This window comes from Falco rusticolus, chromosome 3 (genome assembly GCF_015220075.1).
Source record: "Falco rusticolus isolate bFalRus1 chromosome 3, bFalRus1.pri, whole genome shotgun sequence".
Lineage (NCBI taxonomy): Eukaryota > Metazoa > Chordata > Aves > Falconiformes > Falconidae > Falco > Falco rusticolus.
Window position 1 is genome coordinate 105,150,451 of NC_051189.1, and position 16,394 is coordinate 105,166,844.

Consider the following 16,394-nt stretch of genomic DNA (forward strand, 5'->3'; position numbering starts at 1 on the left):
TCTCGCCTCTCCCTGGGCCATGGCAGCACCGTACGGCTGGGCAGCACCGGGGCGGGCATGTGGCACGACTGGGGGAGCCCCACCAGGGCAGACATGGTGAGAAGGCTGGGGACAAGCTCCAGCCTCATGCCCCAGGGCTCCCTGTGCTCCCCACATCGCCCGTCCACAGCGTGTCTGTGCCAGCAGGAAAGGGAGGGCGGTGGCCGGGCAGCCCATGGTGAGGCAGCACAGGTCCCTCCCGCGCCTGCTGCTCCCGTCATGTGGTTTCACACCCCCTGGACTCATTTCCAAAAAAGCATTTCCTCCTGCCGCGGCTGGGTGTAAAAGCCTGTGTGGGGAGGGCTGGCGCTCACTTGCCACGCGTCACACACTGCCGGCAGCGATGGGGTGCCAGGGCACCCTGCCCAGGTGCTGAACTGCCCTGACACCCCACTGCGCCCACTGCCCTGGTCCACTCGCCACCCCGGCATGACCCAGCCGCATCGGCCACAAGGATGAAGCTCTGCTGCCCAGGGGTGTCTTGGGTGAGTGTGGCAGTGCTGGGGTCCCACGGACCCCTGGCACCGATTGCAGGGTGCCCTGGGGCTGTGGCTACAGCGGGTCTGGGGGGTGGGGGTCTGGGGGCAAGCCCAGTGCAAGCATGCCTAAAAAGCTTGCTCCCCCCTCAGCTGAACACCTGGGAATGGGCTCTGCCTCGCTGAAGCACCTGCAGCATGGCACAGCCGCGGGGAGCACGGGCATGGCACAGCCATGAAGGACTGCCGACACGGCCGCGATGCAGCCGAGGGAGTGTGGGCTCAGCCACGGGGCTGCAGGCAGGGCACCGCCACGGGGACTGGCCGTGCTGGTGGGCTGTGGGAGCGGGTCAGGGCTGCCAGTGGTGGCAGCTGCCAGGGCCACCCTGGGGCTGGCTGGGTGACTGCCCCAGCACACGGGCACCAGGAGCAGAGACGGCACGGGGGCTGCGTTACGGGCCAGGGCAGCGGCTGCATGGCAAAGGAGCCGGTGTCTCCCCACGGTGCAGCCAGCGGTGGGGTTGCACCTGTGCCGGCGGCTCCCGCGCCCGTGGGGCACCTGCTCCGGGTGCTGGGGAAGGGGCAGCTGCCCGCTGGCAGGCAGGGCGTGCAGGCAGGACCCCACCATGGGAAGGTCGTGCTTCAGCGGTGACTCAGATGTGCTGCTGGCAGCTGGGGCTGAGGCGGCTGCCCCGATCTCCCAGCAGCGCCCTGCAAGCGGGGCGGCCTGCACGTGGTTTCCAGTCTGCTGCTGGTGGCGGCTTTAATAGAAAATGATTCAGCTGCCGTAATCAGGGCTATTGCGGCTGGGAAATCCAGCCCCCAGCGAGGAATCCCCTGGCTCCCTGCCCGTGCTGCCAGTGCCGTGGCCCTCCCCGGCCCCCTGCCTTCCCCGGGATGGGGGTGCCGGCGTGGGCACCCTGTCGCCACCGCAGCCGTGGGGGGAGCGGGGCTCCCCTGGGTGCAGCAGCTGGTGCCCCAGGGTGGGGGAGTGGTGACCTAGTTTGGGACGCACGTACGAGGCGCGATAGCATCGGGGAGAGCGTGAGCCGGGCACGGCTTCCTCTTGGGGAGGAAATCGCCTCCTCTGCAAGGAAGAAAAACCCCAGGAAAGAGAAGCCAGCAGTATTAACCCTCCCGCGCTCAGCTGCTGACACCTCCCCAGGCTGGTGAGCCCCAGCACCGCCATCAGCCCGTGCACCCCCTCCCTTGTCCCCGTCCCCAGTGGGGCAGGCAGCCGAGCACCCTGGGACCGCTCCCAGCCAGCCTGGCGGCACTGTTTGCAGAGCGCGCGAGGATTACCAGGGGTGGCACAGCAGCCCCCATGGCATACGTGTCTTGCAGCACCAGCAGGAAGCCAGTTGCCTGCGTAGGGCAAGGGAAGCACGGCACAGGGGCTGCTGCGGGGCATTCCCAGCCCTGGGGCACCACACCTGTGCAGCTCTGGGGCACAGAGCTGTGGCTCCAGCCGTCCTGCCCGACACAGGCACTGGTGTCCACATGGCCCAGCATGTGCAGCCGGAAGGGTGGAGGGCACGGTGCGAGGGCTGCCCCCGCAGCTGCATGGCTCCTGGGGTGCCCCAGCTGCCGGCATCCCTGCCCTCTCCCTGCCCACAGGTGATCCTGGCAGCGCTGTGGCTGGCAGGCAGTGAATCACAGCCCCCAGGGTGCCAGGACCGCCCTGTGCCACAGGGGCAGCAGGTCCTGGTACGGCCACCCACCCGCCTGCGGAGGCATGTCACCAGACCCCCCTGCCCCGCTGGCATGAACTGGATCAAGGAGGCTCACCGGTGCTGCACCCAGTGTCCTGCAGGTGAGACCTGCCTGGCCGGCACAGCCTGGCATGGCATGCTGTGGCACACTGGGTGCTTCACCCCAGGTGGCCATGCTCCCTGTCACCCCACTGTCCCCGCAGGGACGTTCATGTTTGCCCCGTGTTCGAGCCACAGCAACAACAGCGTCTGCACCGCCTGTCCTGCCGGCACTTTCCGCGCCCAGCCAAACACCCTCCCCAAATGCCAGGCTTGCTACGAGTGTGACCGGCAAGGTGAGCTGGCGGTGTGCTGCGCCACGCCACACCGTGCTGTGCCACGCTGCATGGCGCTGCGCTGTGCCCTGCAGCACCACTCACCGCCTGCCTCCTGCAGCTTTCCAGAGCGTGCTGAGCAACTGCTCGGCCACCAGCAATGTTGCCTGTGGCTGCGAGCATGGCCGTTTCCGTGACTGCCTTGATGAGCACTGCAATGACTTCTTCTGCCGGCAGTGCCAGCCCTGCGTTGGGCGACTCATCCAGCGGCCATGTGAGTGCTGCTGGCCAGCCCGTGATGCGCCCTCACCGGCTGTGCCACCTCTGGCTGTGCCACCCTGCCTGATCCTACCCTCTCCCCAGGCTCAGAGGTGCAGGACACGCTCTGCGGTAGCTGCAAGCCTGACTTCTACGCTGAGGGCAGTGAGTGCCGGCCGTGCCACACGTAAGCATTGACCCTCCCTGTGCCCCAGCCAGGGACATGTGCAGGGCCCATGGCAGAGCGCAGCACGGCACCCACGGCTCCCCTCTCCTTGCAGGAGCACCCAGGAGACATGCGGCACAGAGTGCCAGCGTGTGTGCAGCGGCAGCAGCAGGCAAGGTGTGGGGGCTGCAGGGCTGGGGGCAGTAGTGTGGGGGCCGCTGCGCTGGCTGGCTGATGAGGACGCTCCTGCTTCTCCTTGCAGGCACGGGTCTGGAGTACCTTCTGCTGGCGTTCACCGGGCCCTTCTTCCTGGGTGCCCTTGCCATCTACCGCAAAAGGAAGCGGCTCCGGCACAGCACCCTGGCAGGCAGCCCCCTCCCCATGGCACAGGTGGCCACCCCCACCGCCGGGCCCGTGGCCATGCCGTGGTACCAGGCCAGCGCCCAGGTGTGGGACAGCTCATGCTGCACCCAGCTGTACTCCCCTAAGGTGACGGAGCATGCTGCCAGCACGGTGAGGCAGAGCCCCAAGCACCAGCCTTTATTGCGGGAGCAGCCCAGTGGTGCGGCACAGCCGGGTGGTCAGGTGGAGCCCTCTGCTCCCCTGGAGCCCCGTGGTGCCCTGCTGCATGGCAGCCAGCTCTACACCATCATCGACGTGGTGCCGGTGCGGCGCTGGAAGGAGTTCATGCGGGTGCTGGAGCTGCGGGAGGCAGAGATTGAGCTGGTGGAGCTGGAGGTGGCCCACATCCGTGACCAGCAGTACGAAATGCTGAAGCGCTGGTGCCAGCAGACCAGCGCCACGCTTGACCGTGTCTATGCTGCCCTGGAGCGCATGGAGCTGGCTGGTTGTGCTGAGGCGCTGCGCCGGAGCCTGCTGGCGGGCCCCTGACCCCCACCGACGACACCACGCCAGCAGAGTGAGGTCCCGGCACCTCCCTGGCTTACCAGGTGCCTTGGCTGAGCCGTACCCCTAAGTATTGTTACTTAAACCGTGTAGACATTTTATGTCAGTTTTATGTCCCCTCCCTGCCCACCCCCCCTATTTATGTCCCCCTGCTCCCAGGGCCAGGGGGGGACCCTGCACCCCAGCACACCGGCTGCCCGGCCGCTCGAGGGATGAGCGGGGGCCGAGCCTGCCGTTAACCCATGGGATAGTTCTCGAGGCCGCCCGCTGACAGGCGCGCCTGCCCCTACCCCAATAAAGTGGCATGTTCTCCATCTTCTGGCCCCCGGCCCTTCTTCCCAGGGCTGCGCCAGCCCGGCTGAGCACCGAGACACTGCTGGCATCAGGGGTGACGTTGGTGGGTGACGTGGCCGCGGCAGGTGGTGGGGGCAATGTGGGTGGGGGTGGTGATGCAGGCGATGGGGATGTGCGGGTGATGGTGGTAATGGGGGCGGTATGGGCGATGGGGGCACCGCAGTGGGTGCAGCACGGTGCAGGCAGGGAGGTGGCATGGGCAGCCCCAGGAAGGCGCGGGGCACTGCTGGCGGGGTTTATCGTTTTAATTGCTGGAAAGGCAGGTGGTCCGGGGTGGAGTGGAGCCAGGAGCCAGCCTCAAGTGGCTCCAGAGGCGGGAGGGGCAGGAGTGGTGGTGAGTGTGCTGCAGCTGCAACGGCGAGTGGTGCCTGCGGGGAGCACGGGGAGCAGGGCAGCATGGCGAGCCCAGCCTCAATAGTCGAGCCCAGCGGTGCACAAGGAGCCAGGTGCCCCACACTGCGGCAGCTCGCTTTGCGAAGGGCAGCACGGAGTGGCAGTGGGCCGACGGCAGTGGGACGGGAGCTACAGGTGCTCGGGGTGGTAGTGAGGGCTCCTCTGGGTTGGGCTATGTGGCCATCCGCGGTGGGAGGAGGGTGTCGAGGTGCATCCCGGTCCGTGGTGGGACCTGCTGGCCTCCTCCCGCCGCAAAGAGCCAGGGCGCGGCGTGGCGTGGCTAGTGCTTGGCTATGTCCCCCTTCTTGAGGATGATCTGCCGCTGCCAGGGCGCCAGCTTTGTCTCATCGTACCCGAGAGTCCTTAGCTTTTCCGACTGCTCCTTCTCCTTCTCCTCCTCCTCCCGCTTCAGCTTCTCCTGCTCTTTCCTGCTCAGCAGCGGAGGGCACGGGGCACCATGGTCACCAGAGCGCCGGAGCCGCCGTGCCCACCCACCTGCCCAGGGAAGGGGCTTGCGGCACTCACCGTTTCTGCTCCCTGCAAAGGCAAAGGGAAGAGCGGGGTTAGCGGAGTCGCGGGGGCGGCTGGCTGATGCAGCGTCCCCTGCCCCCGGCTCACCTCTCCTCCTCCAGCTTCTTGCGCAGGATGTCCCTCCTCCAGGCTGGCATGCTGGCCAGGCGTGCCTCCTCCTCCTTCTCCTGCAACAGACAGCATGTTACTCGCACTGCCAGGAGCCTGCCCTTGCTGCTGGCACCGGGAGGCAGTGGCATTGCCTTGGTACGCGGCACCACATCCTGCTGGTCGTCGGGCTGAGCCGTGCTCCCGGCACAGCGCTGGTGGGGGCTCACCGACATCGCCCCTCGCCGCCTGCCTTCTGCCGGCGCAGGGAGGAGGAAGGAGTGCGCGGTGTGGCCAGCCCTTCGCAGCACACCACAGCTTTATTGCACTGACACGCAGGGGCCCACGCCGCCCCGGCACCGCAAACACCACGCCAGAGGGGAGCGCAGCCCCAGTGCTGCACCCCCTGCACAACACACAGCCACAGCAAGCGGCACACCGCAACCTCGGCCCGGGGCCACGCGAAACAACACCAAGCCCTCCGCTGAGCCAAGCCACAACGCTGTCAGAGCCGCAGTCAGCTGAGCACACCCAGGCACCGGGTCCTGCTGCCCCCGGCTGCCCCCGGTGCCTGCTCCTGGCCCGCCCCCACACTGCTGGCACAGCCCACAGCATCCCGCTGGGCTCAGGTGTCGGACATCTCCGCCTCCTTCTCCTTCCAGAAGGAGAAGCTACGGTCGATGAAGCGGCAGACGTCCTCCTCACTGAACTCGCCCAGCTCCGGCACCGGCACTGGCACTGATGCCCCCTCCCCTCCCAGGGCTGCCGCGGGGAGCTCCGGAGGGCTCTCCGCCACCATGGTGGGGCCGTTCTCGAAAAACTCCTGCACGAGGTCCTCAAAGCCGTCGAGCCAGTGGCGGTGGCCGGCTTCGACCTGCTCCAGCACGGCACGGTGGAAGTGGCGGACGTGGTGCCAGCTGTGGCTGCCCAGGCGGTCGAACATCTCGTAGCAGAGGAGGTGGCGGAAGCGCCGTTCCTCGGGGCTGAGAGGCATCTCCAGCAGCTGGAAGTAGCCCAGCATGAAGAGGTCGAGCGGGAGGCTGTCATGGGGCATGGGCGAGCCACCGATGTGGGGCAGAAAGTGCTGGGGCCAGTACAGCACCGTGGCGCGGCTCAACCGCCGGATCTGCCGTCCCGGCACCCGGCGAGCAATGCTTCTCCAGCGGGCCAGCAGCCGTCCTGCTGCCGGCCGCCGCCTCCCCGGCCGCCGCGGCCGCTCCTCCCCGGGCACCGCTGCCAGTGCCCGTTTCTTCCAGTGCTCCAGGAAGAGGAAGACGGCACGCTCCTTGTGTGCCTCAGCATGCTGCCGTGGGCCCCTTGGCTCCGGTGGTGCCGGCCGGCTCCGCCGCAGTGCCCCGTCCCCATACTCCTCCTCCAGGACAGGCTGGCGGGTGCTGCTGGGGGGCTGTGCCCGCTTGCGCTTGGTGACCCTGGGGATGGGTGGGGAGGCCCCCCCTGGGCCCTCATAGTTGGCCTTGAGGCTGCGGACGGAGACGCCACAGCCCAGGATCTCGCGCTGGGCATCATGCTGGGCACCAGGGCCGCCTGCTGCCCCCCCTGCCCCCTGCCCCTCCTGGCTCCCCGGGGTGGCCGGTGGCACAGCCACGCTCCTCGGCAGTGTCGGGGGCTGGCTGCTGTGGGTGGGTGGGTTCTTGTGGGTGAGGGCGAAGTGCTGGGGCACCAGGGTGGCAGGCAGCGGCAGGAGCGGCAGCGGCTCCTTCTCCAGCCGCCCCGGCAGCGGCTGCACTGGCTGGGCCTCATGCATCACCCGCAGGCTCCCCAGCCGCCTCTCCAGGTGCCGCAAGTCCTCCTCCCGCATTGGCTGCCCGGCAGGTCCAGGTGTGCCCCCGCGGGTGGGTGGCCTGCGCTGGCACAGGGGCAGCGAGTGGCTCCCAGGCTGCGGCGGGAAAGAGGGCAAAGGGGCTCTTGAGGCCACACCGCGTGCACCTCATGCCACCACTGCCGCCGCCACGTGCGGCACCCCTGGGACACAATGCCCCTGCATGCGGGTGGGGTGGTCCCCTGGCACAGCCAGGAACCAGAGGCAATGCCACACACACCATCTCGCCAGGTCCTGAGCTGCTGGGCCATACCCACGCCACACGCGCCGCCACAGCACGCGGGACCCCCCTACCTTGCGCCGCTGCTCCTCTTCCTCCTGCATGCGGAGCTGCAGCTTGCGTACCATCACCTGCCGCTTCCACTCGGGGATGGGCCGGCCCCGCTCGTCATGGCTCGGCACCAGCGCCTCCGCCTCTGCTGCCACCCCGGTGCCTGCCGCTGGCACCGGCGAGCTCCCATTCAGCACCAGTTCTGGTGAGCCCCCTGCCAGGCAGCGTGGTGGCCCGGCAGCCTCGGGGGTGGCCGGTGGGGTGGGCGTCCTGGTGGGTGACGGGGAGGACACCGGCGACTCTGCCTATGGAGGAAGGAGGGAAGAAGGGTGGTGGGCACCCGCTGTGCCATGATGCACCGCCACCGGCTCCCCCACCACCCACCCCTCCCCCCCTTACATTGGCCCCTGCCTGGCCGCTGCCGGAGAAGACGGTGGTGAAGCCTTTGCTCTGTGGCGTCGGCTTGAGGCTTTTCCCGGCCTTGATCTCAGCCAGCAGCTCTGAGTTGTCACCAGTGGGGGACATCATGTTGAAGGACTTGGTGCCTGGGGGGAGGCAGGGTGGGCAGTAAGGGCCCTGCTGCCAGCAGCCCCCCACACCCCCAGTTCCTCTGCCAGCCTGCGGCGCACGGGGGTGACAGGGTGGCCAGCTGACTGCCCCCCATGCCTGAGAGCCCCTGGGACTCCTATCGGAGCAGCATCCCAGGTCCATGGGACCTTGCTGGAGCAACATCCCAGCACTCAGCAGCCTGGCACCCCACCTCCCTGGGTCCATGGGACCAGTATCCCAACACCCAGGTTACCAGGTCCATGGGACCTTGATGGAGCAGCATGCCAGCACCCAGATCTCAGAGCCCCAGCCCCAAGGGCCACCCACCTCACAGCACCACGCTGTGACAGCAGTGACCTGCCTGCAGAGGGATGGGTCTGTGGCTGGCAACAGCCCTGGCACAGCAGGATGACACTGTGCTGCCTCACCGGGGGCCCTGGACCCCCTACCCTCCCCCACAGCCCACAGCAGCGATGCACTGACAGCCTAAGCCAGCCCCACTGCCAGCCCTGAGCCCCAAGATCGTCATGGCAGCGGCGCTGGAGCGCGGCAGTGCCCCTGAGGATGCCCTTGCCACCGCTTGTGCCACCCACCCCACGAGCACCCACCGTCTGTGCCAGCCATGCGTGGGTCCCTAATGGCCCATGGTGCCGTGCCAAGGCAGAGCCCCCTCCCTGCCGCCGGCTCCCGCAGCTCGCCCTGCTTGGCTGCGCCGTGCCGGGGCCAGAGGGCTGTGGGTGCTGAGGCCCCAGCAGGGCGCACGCGCTGCCATCCAGTGCCGGCTGAGACCCCCCAGCCACGGGAGCCGGCGCTAATAAAGCAGGTGCTGAGCGGCAGCCAAGCCCGGCTGCAATCAGCGGTGGGGGAGCGGCCGGTGCGCTCACGTGGCGGGGTCACGCCAGCCGGCTGAGCGCAGACAAAGGCCCTCTGTGTGCAGGGCCGGCGGCAGGGCCGCGGGGGCCGCGGGGGGCATGGGGCCCCGGCCGCCTGCCCAGCCCTGCCAGCCCTGCCGGCTGGCTTCGGCAGCCCCATGCCAGGGCTCGGGCCACCGCGTGGCACGCCGGCCTGGCAACGCAGCAGCGAGGGCTCAGCAGGCAGAAGGGCTGCGGCCAGCTGCCAGCCACTGGGGCTGTCAGTGCCCCGTGGCTCCGGCATGGGATGGTGCCGGCTCGGGCCCCGCTGGCCATGCCCAGCGCCGGGGCACCCCCAGAGCAGGGAAGAGCGTGGGGCCGCGGTACTTACTCTTCATCTGCCTGAGCGCCTTTCCTCCTAGGGAGAGAAGCAGAGAGGCGGCGCAGGGCGCGCGGCAGAGGAAGGATTTAGCCACCGCGAGACAAGAGAGAAGAGAAGCGGCCAGCAGTGAGAGCAGGCAGGGGCGGGCGGGCATGGGGGCCCCCACGCCGACACCGGAGGAGAGAAGGACAGAGAGGCTGTCAGGAGCCACACAGCCAGAGTGCCGCAGAAGGAGACGCGCCGGGGCGGCTGGTGCCGTGGTGCAGCCGATGGGACAGTGCCAGGGATTGCTCCCCGTGCCTGCCCGGCACCCCGCCACTTACTTCCTGTAGAGGAGGAGGAGCGGCGGGGTCCGGCAGGGGTCTCAGCCAGTGGTGGCGGTGGTGGGGGCATCGGACAGGCAGCATCAGGCAGCGGTGGGGGTGGCGGCGGGGGTGGCAGCTCAGCACCAGGCTTGCTCTCCCCGTTGCGCATGGTGTCCTCTGAGATGGGCGATGCCTGAAAGAAAGCATGGGCAGGCGTTGCGGGGTGCCGGTGCTGCTGAGCCACATGAAGGCTTGCGGCACGAGGCTGGGGCTCACCTCCTCGCTGTGTGCCATTCGCCGGGGCCCGGGCTGCTCGGCTGTGCCGTGCCCTAGGTGCTTGTAGTAGTCACCGGTGCTCGGCTGCTTGCCAAAATTCCTTGACCGCCTGCTGGAGTCGGCCCTGCGCAGGCCCTCAGGGCTGCTCTCACGCGAAGCCAGCTGCAATGGGGAACATGGCTCAGCACAGCCGTGCCCAGCTGAGCCCAGGGTGGCTGTGGGGCAGAGCTGTGGCAGAGCAAGGCCGTGCCCAGGGTGGCTGTGGGGCAGATGCCAGGCTTGGGGCACAGCAGGCACATACGCCATGGGTCCACTCAGCACAAGGCCGCACCAAGGACTGCATGTGGGGCTGGCAGGATGTGCCATCAGTGCCTGGCACTGTGACCCTATAGCCTGTGCCCAGGAGCCCAGCCGAGCCTCCCCTGGGATAACCCCCTGGGAACAGGACTGCCGAGCCCTGGCCCCATGGATTACCTGGAGCTTATCTCCCATGGGGCCTGGTTCCAAACCTCCCTCTGAACGGGGCTCTTGGGCAGCACAGCCTCAGCTCACCCCAGCACATACCGCAGCAGCTTTGTGGCTCGTGCTGCCGAGCACCGGCGCTGCAGGGGGTCATGCCCACTGCCCGGGTCTGAGGTGCCGCGGCGGCACGGCCTCACTCCCCATGCCGGGGGCCCTGCTATTTGCATTTCCCTGTGCGCCACCTCCACCCGTGGCATTTGCATGGTGAGCCCAGGCGCTTGCCACTGCCACCAGCCCCAGCTAAGTCAACAAGCGACAGCTCGGTGCTTCCTGCTCTGTCTGCCGTGGGCGCTGTGCCAAGCCCAGCTCCCACTGCCACAGCACCAGCCCCAGTCCGGTGTGAGGGTCTGTGCTGCTCAGCCCCCCTGCCTGGGGTGCCCACATTGCTCTGGCTGGCACATGCCTGCCCCTCCCCAGGGCAGCCCGGCTCTGTAGCCCCCCAGGCAAGGCCACTCATTACCCCGTTAGCGAGACATGCACAAAGAGCACAACAGGGTCCTGAGCCCTGCACAGGCCTGGCACACATTGCTCTGCCAAGACCCTCCTCCCATGTGCCCCCATCCCCTGTAACTCTGGGCTCTGCCGGTGGCCTGACCACAGTTGTGCACCAGGTTCCTGTCCCCGGACAAGTGGCGAGAGCCATACTTGGGGGTCAGGACGGCCTTGAGCCCACCGCATCCCTATGCCCCCCCCCAGCCCGCCTCAGGGGCTGCACCCCTCTTACCTGTGCACGCCCGGCTGAGCCCTCTCAGCTCCTGGCAGCACCAGCTGAGCCACCTGACACCTGCTGCGCAGGTGACACCGGAGCTGGCTGCTCCAGTTACAGCCTGCGCAGCTGCCCACACCCAGCTCGGCATGGTGCTGGTGGCATCGCCAAGGCCACGTGGGTGCAGCCGTGACAGTCAGCCATGCAATGGCCTGCACGGTGCCTCCAGGTGCCCCAGCTGGTGCAGCAAGGCCTCCCAGTGCCGCAGAGGCCCCGTCTGGCTGCACCCTCACTGCCGGTTGCACCTTGGACCTGTGGTGCAAGTCAGCATCGCAGGCATGTGGCCTCAAGCCGGGGCTGTCCCCTCCCGGTGCCATCAAGAACTAACAGCTCCCCACGGGAGATTGGTGCCCAGTAGCATGTCCCCCCCTAGGTGGCACATCCCATGAGCTCCGTGGCCAGGAGCAGCTGTGCATGGGGCACAGTGCGTGGGGCACAGGGGGCACGGCGTGTGTGGGACGTGGTGCATGGGGCCGTACCTCTCGGCGCAGCGCCTGGCTCTCCACGTGCCGCAGGTTGTTCTTGGCCCGCACGTAGATGTCGGCGGTGTGGGGGGCGGCGGGGGGTGCGGGTGCGGGGTAGTCAGGGGGCGGCGGGGGCGGTCGGGTGGCAGGGGGTGGGGGTGGCGGGGGGGGGAAGGTGGGGGGTGGCGGCGGCAGGGGGCCCTCGCCTGCCAGCCCCCGGCCCCGCGGCCACGTCTCAGGGTCCAGCATGTCCATGTACGCCTGCATGTCCGCCAGCGCTGGTGCGGGCACCCCTGCGCAGGGCAGGGGGTCACGGGGGGCCAGCCCCGTGTCCCCTGCCCTGCACCCCCCGGCCCCGCACTCACGGGCAGCGGGGGCCCCCAGGGGGCCACCCCTCTTCTCCCCGGTGCTGGACTGGCTGGAGTGGCAGGAGTCGTAGTTGGAGAGGGTGCTGGCAGGGGAGCCCACCTCGAAGCGTGCCTGGGGTGCCGACGCCGTGGTGTTGGGCGATGACATGCCCGAGTCGGGCTGCCGGCACTCCCCATCTGCCGAGGGGTCTCGCGACAGCACGCGGTGCTCCACGCTCTGCTGGCACAGCCGTGCGGTCAGGTGGTGGGGCGGGAGTGGCAGGGCCCTGCGTGGTCCCCACGCGCGTGGCCCCGCAGCACTGCCATACCATGTTCTCCACAGTGCGCAGGTACTGGGCACAGTGGCCATGGCCATTGTAGTCGGCAAGGTCGGCCGCCGTGTAGCCGTCCTGGTCACGGATGCTGAGGTCGGCGCCATTCACCACCAGGATCTGGCAGCACTGGGGAGAGTGGGGGAGCATGGCAGGGCCGGAGGGCACTCCCTCTCCCCACCCTGGCACCTTGCTGGCCACCAGCACCCACCTCCAGCTCGCCGTTCTCAGCAGCATCGTGCAGCGGTGTGCCACCCCAGCTGTCAGCAGTGATCTCCCCACCATGCAGCAGCAGCCAGCTCAGCACCTTGGCGTGACCACGGCTGGCGGCGAAGTGCATGGCCGTGGCCCCCTCAGCGTCCCGCTCTGACAGGCTCACTGTCGTGAAGCTCATCTGGGCGGGTGGGTGGGCGGGCTGAGCGCTGGCACAGCATGCCCCATGCCGTGCCACCATGCTGTGCCCAGCCCACGCTTACCAGCCAGACGATGACAGTGTTGTGGCCCATCTGGGCAGCAGCGTGCAGCGGGGTCATGCCATCATGGGCACACGCATGGGGGTCAGCCCCGCAGTCCTGCACCAGGTACTGGATGATCTCCAGGTGGCCCTCTTGGCAGGCGAGGTACAGCGGGGTGGCCCCTGTCTTGGTCTGGGCACTCAGCGTGCTGCAAGAGGGGCACAGCACCCATCACCTGCAGCCACCACCAAGCACACTGGGAAGGGAGGTACAGGGCGTAGGGGACACACAGGTCACGGGGAATTGAGGAACACAGAGGGAACATGCTGTCTGGGTGCAGGCAGGGCAGTAGCAGAGCTGGGCAGTGTTGGGTGGGAGCCATCCACCCCCTGGCTCCCCGCTGGGTCCCCGCAGCAGCGGCTGCTGCAGTGGGAGGTCACTAAGTTAATCAGCCTGCTTAGGGTAAGCTCCTTCCTCCGGCTGTTTCTGGACATTGCAATTTAGCTGTATTTTTAAATAAGCGGCTTAGGCAGCGCTGGCCACAGGGGAGCCGGCAGGTAAATGCTGACCTGCGCCATGGCAGTGCTGGCCCTGCTGCCCACTGCCCCCTGCCAGTCCGGCTGCCTGGCACAGGTGTCCCCCCACTGCTTGTGGCAGGCCTTGGCATCCTCGCATGCCTCGTCCCAAATTGTGCATCCTACATCCCACATCCCCACCGTGCAGGAAGCTGTTTTACTAAGTGCTTCATAAAAAAACCTGTTGAATATTTAAAAAAGGAAGAGCAATAAATACTCCGCTCTGTTATCGCAAAGATCGCGGGCCCTTAATAATTGATCCCTGTAACTGTGAGATGGGCTGTGGCCAGCACTGCCTTCCCACCGTGCCGTGCCGCAGGGCGCCTGCCCTGGGGTGCCACAGCTCTGGGCTGGGATGCTGCTGGGCACTCCCAGAGCAGGAGCTGGGCCAGGATGGTGGCAGGCTGGGCCGTGGTGCAGGGGAACAGCAGGGGTACAGACATGCATTCAGACCCTGATTACCATCTCCCACTAATTGGGAAGGGGTTAAGCCACTTGGGCAAGTGCCGGTAAACTGCTTTGCCAGATGGCCGTGACTTCACACCGGGCTTCTGGCTGCTGGAGACCCTGCAAGGCCAGTGCGAAGGTGGGCTGGGAACGCCAGCATCCCACAGCAGCACCCGGGGATTGGATTTCGTGGCCGTAACAGAGCCTCCAAGTGGGCACAGGGCCGGGAGTGGGGCCAGCCCTAAATAATTCAAGGGGAAGGCGGTGACAGCAGTGAAGCAACCCTGGCAAGAAGCATGAAAACCAACGTGGGAGGGCCACCACCAGTGCTGCGCTACACCAGGACTGACACAACAGGCACCAAGCAGGAGCCATGGTTGGGCTGGGGCCAGGCTGTGCGCCACGGGGGGTTAATCCCCACAGATGTCCTGGGGCTAAGCCAGCATGCCTGGGGGTAAAGAGCTGGGACTGGGGCTGGGGAGGTTGCAGCTGGTGAGTGCCATGGGGCAACAGGGACCATACAATGGGCTCTGTGACCCTGCCTGGCAGGAAGGGTCGGGGCTCTGGGGTCACAGCACTGAGGCACGGAGGGGTGCTGAGCCCTGGTTCACCTCCCACTGCCTTGGGACCCCTCTGGATATGAGGGAGCTGTGCACCCCTGTGCATCTGCAGCCCTCAAGCCTAACTGGGCACAGCACAGGGCAAAGGCGCTACCCTCCGGGCTCCACATCGGCCGGGGCAGTGGGTTATTTCTGGCAGCCTCTGCCTGCCACAGGAAATCGGATTAGGGGCTGGCTAAGTGCCTGCTGCGGTCCCACAGTGAGGCTTGCCATGGTGGGCCTGGTGGGCTGCAATGCCATGTACCCCAGGGGATGCGCTGGGCCACGGGTACCGCTCGGGAGGCAAAGCAAGGATGCTGCCGTGCTGCCAGCCGAGCAGGGCTGCTGCCTCCAGCAGTGCTCGTGGCCCTGGGCAGGCAGAAAGTTCACCTCCGGTGCAGGGAGCAGCCTCTCCTCGGCAGGCAGCCTAATCCATTTACGTAATGGCTGGTGGACAAAGGCGGCTGTGTTATCGCCCTGCACCAGGAGCCCAGGGAGCCAACCAAGCGGCCAGTGGTAATATTTCTGTCAGCACTGGCCGCTCTTCTCCTCGCCCTTTCTCTCCGGGCCATAAAGAAGGTGCAGCTGGCTGCCTGGCCTGATAATGCAGCCGCGTTGCCCTTGGAGCTGGGGGCTGAGGGTGGCTGCGGAATCCATCCCCAGTGCTGGCATCTTGCCCAGTGGCTGGAGGGAGGGATGGGGTGGCAGTGGACACCCCATTCCCCTGCCAGCCCCCGGCATGGAGCCCCTCTCACCTGCCAGCAGCAGGGGCTATTACCTGGGGCAGTGTCCCAAGAGGAGTCGCAAGGAAGGGAAATCCCCTTTGGCCGCAGCGTAGTGGACAGGCAGCGCTCCCGTGTTGGTGGCCGCTGTAGGGTCACTGCCTCCAAAGCGGAGGAGCCAGTCGATCACCTCGTGGTGACCAAAGCGGGCTGCCAAGTGTAGGATGGTGGCACCAGAGTTGTCTGTGTCCTGTGGGAGGAACCGGGGTGGCTGTTGGCACCAGGGACCCGGCCCCCTCCGGCAAGGGTGTGTGTGTGGGACCAGGGACTGTGGGCAGCTGTGGGCCCCCCCACAGCCGGGAGCTGGCCCCAGGGAGGGCAGGCTGCCCGGGATGGAGGTCTCGTCTGCACAGAAGAGGGCTAGAGGGAGGGGACAGGCCATGGCAGGGGCCGTGGGACAAGCATGCCTGCCATCCAGCAGGGCCTGCACCCGCACACTGCAAGCGCCGCACAAAGCCCCCCTTGTTCTGCCAGCGACCAGCAGCCCCTGCCTGGAGGGGCTCCCCGCGGGGTCCCGCCGTGCCGCCAGCCCGGCCACCCTCCGTACTCGGCGGGGTGCGGGCAGAGCTGGCCCCCGCCAGGAGGCTGCCGAAGCTGCTGACCCCATCCTTGCAGCTTAATCCCTGCTCCCAGCCCCTCCGCCGCCTCCTTTTCCTCTGGCCCGTCACATGTCGTTAGCTCTCGGTCGGCCCCGGGGCAAGCCGCTTACCGCCCCTCTCCCGCCGTTGCGTAACCCCGGGAGGGGCCGGCAGCCCCGGGCACAGCCCCGGAGGCCCTGCGCCCCCCTCGGGGCTGCGTCCCGCCGGGATCCCGGGGGCTCTCCGCCCTCCCCCCCCCGGCCGCCCCCCGTTCTGCATGGGTAGGACGCCACGTCGGGGCCCCGGCTCGCCGGGCGGCAGAGCTGGAGGGGTCCACACGCGCCCGTCCCCCCGGTTGCCTGCTGCCCCCCCCTTCCCGCGCTCCCGCTCGCACCTGCACGCCGCAGCCCCCCTGCGTGAGCAGCCACTGGAGACAGGCGAGGTTGCCGGTGGCGGCGGCGTCGTGGGCCGGCGTGGCCCCGTTGCGCGCCCGCGCGTCGCCGCGGAGCGTGGCCTCGGCCGCCAAGTACCGGAGGCAAGCGAGGCGGCCGGCGCGGGCGGCGTGGTGCGCGGGGGAGGCGCCCAGGGCGTCCCGCAGCCCCGGTCGCAGCAGCCCGGCCGCCCGCAGCCCCCGTAGCGCCTCCACGTCGCCCTGTCGCGCCGCCAGCAGCGCCCGCTCCAGCGCCATCCCGGCCCCGGCCCCGCCGGCCCCGGTCCCGGCCCCGGCCCCGGCCCCGCCGGCCCGGCCGCCGCTTGGCACTGCGCAGCGCTCCCGCCCCGCCGCCCCCCGGCCCCGCCGACTCCTCCTCCTCCTCCC

The 16,394-nt window shown here is 68.2% G+C and overlaps 2 protein-coding genes across 8 annotated transcripts; one reads left to right on the forward strand and one right to left on the reverse strand.

The window, feature by feature from the left end:
* Nucleotides 1-91: 91 nt before the first annotated feature.
* On the forward strand, nt 92-4,888 carry TNFRSF25 (TNF receptor superfamily member 25). 2 transcript variants are annotated; one of them, XM_037382125.1, is made up of 7 exons: nt 92-524; nt 2,133-2,328; nt 2,431-2,562; nt 2,663-2,815; nt 2,905-2,986; nt 3,081-3,142; nt 3,228-4,888. In XM_037382125.1, exons 1-7 carry the CDS (start codon nt 495-497, stop codon nt 3,854-3,856), a joined length of 1,284 nt encoding a protein of 427 aa, XP_037238022.1. In that variant the 5' UTR covers nt 92-494; the 3' UTR covers nt 3,857-4,888. The 2 variants fall into 2 exon arrangements, with proteins under 2 accessions (XP_037238022.1, XP_037238021.1); XM_037382124.1 differs by having other exon boundaries at nt 92-2,328.
* On the reverse strand, nt 4,455-16,303 carry ESPN (espin). Of its 6 annotated transcripts, XM_037382107.1 has the most exons (14): nt 15,972-16,303; nt 14,996-15,189; nt 12,618-12,804; nt 12,353-12,535; nt 12,139-12,270; nt 11,478-12,047; nt 9,711-9,872; nt 9,453-9,627; nt 9,139-9,165; nt 7,747-7,892; nt 7,371-7,652; nt 5,237-5,316; nt 5,144-5,155; nt 4,455-5,046 (listed from the first exon to the last, which is right to left on the reverse strand). In XM_037382107.1, exons 1-14 carry the CDS (start codon nt 16,263-16,265, stop codon nt 4,899-4,901), a joined length of 2,592 nt encoding a protein of 863 aa, XP_037238004.1. In that variant the 5' UTR covers nt 16,266-16,303; the 3' UTR covers nt 4,455-4,898. The 6 variants fall into 6 exon arrangements, with proteins under 6 accessions (XP_037238004.1, XP_037238005.1, XP_037238002.1 ...); XM_037382108.1 differs by lacking the exon at nt 9,139-9,165; XM_037382105.1 differs by lacking the exons at nt 4,455-5,046; nt 5,144-5,155; nt 5,237-5,316 and adding an exon at nt 5,323-7,133 and having other exon boundaries at nt 11,478-11,755; nt 11,828-12,047.
* Between the last annotated feature and the right edge of the window lie 91 nt (nt 16,304-16,394).

Excerpts from the sequence above, each read along its gene's own strand:
- ESPN (XM_037382103.1), bottom strand. The coding sequence starts at position 16,265 with ATGGCGCTGGAGCGGGCGCTGCTGGCGGCGCGACAGGGCGACGTGGAG. Across the intron at positions 12,805-14,995 it reads CTCTTGGGACACTGCCCCAG|CACGCTGAGTGCCCAGACCA; the intron begins GTAATAGCCCCT and ends CCCCTCTTGCAG. Across the intron at positions 12,536-12,617 it reads ACACTGTCATCGTCTGGCTG|ATGAGCTTCACGACAGTGAG; the intron begins GTAAGCGTGGGC and ends CCACCCGCCCAG.
- TNFRSF25 (XM_037382124.1), top strand. The coding sequence starts at position 2,016 with ATGGCCCAGCATGTGCAGCCGGAAGGGTGGAGGGCACGGTGCGAGGGC. Across the intron at positions 2,563-2,662 it reads CTACGAGTGTGACCGGCAAG|CTTTCCAGAGCGTGCTGAGC; the intron begins GTGAGCTGGCGG and ends TGCCTCCTGCAG. Across the intron at positions 2,816-2,904 it reads GCGACTCATCCAGCGGCCAT|GCTCAGAGGTGCAGGACACG; the intron begins GTGAGTGCTGCT and ends CCCTCTCCCCAG.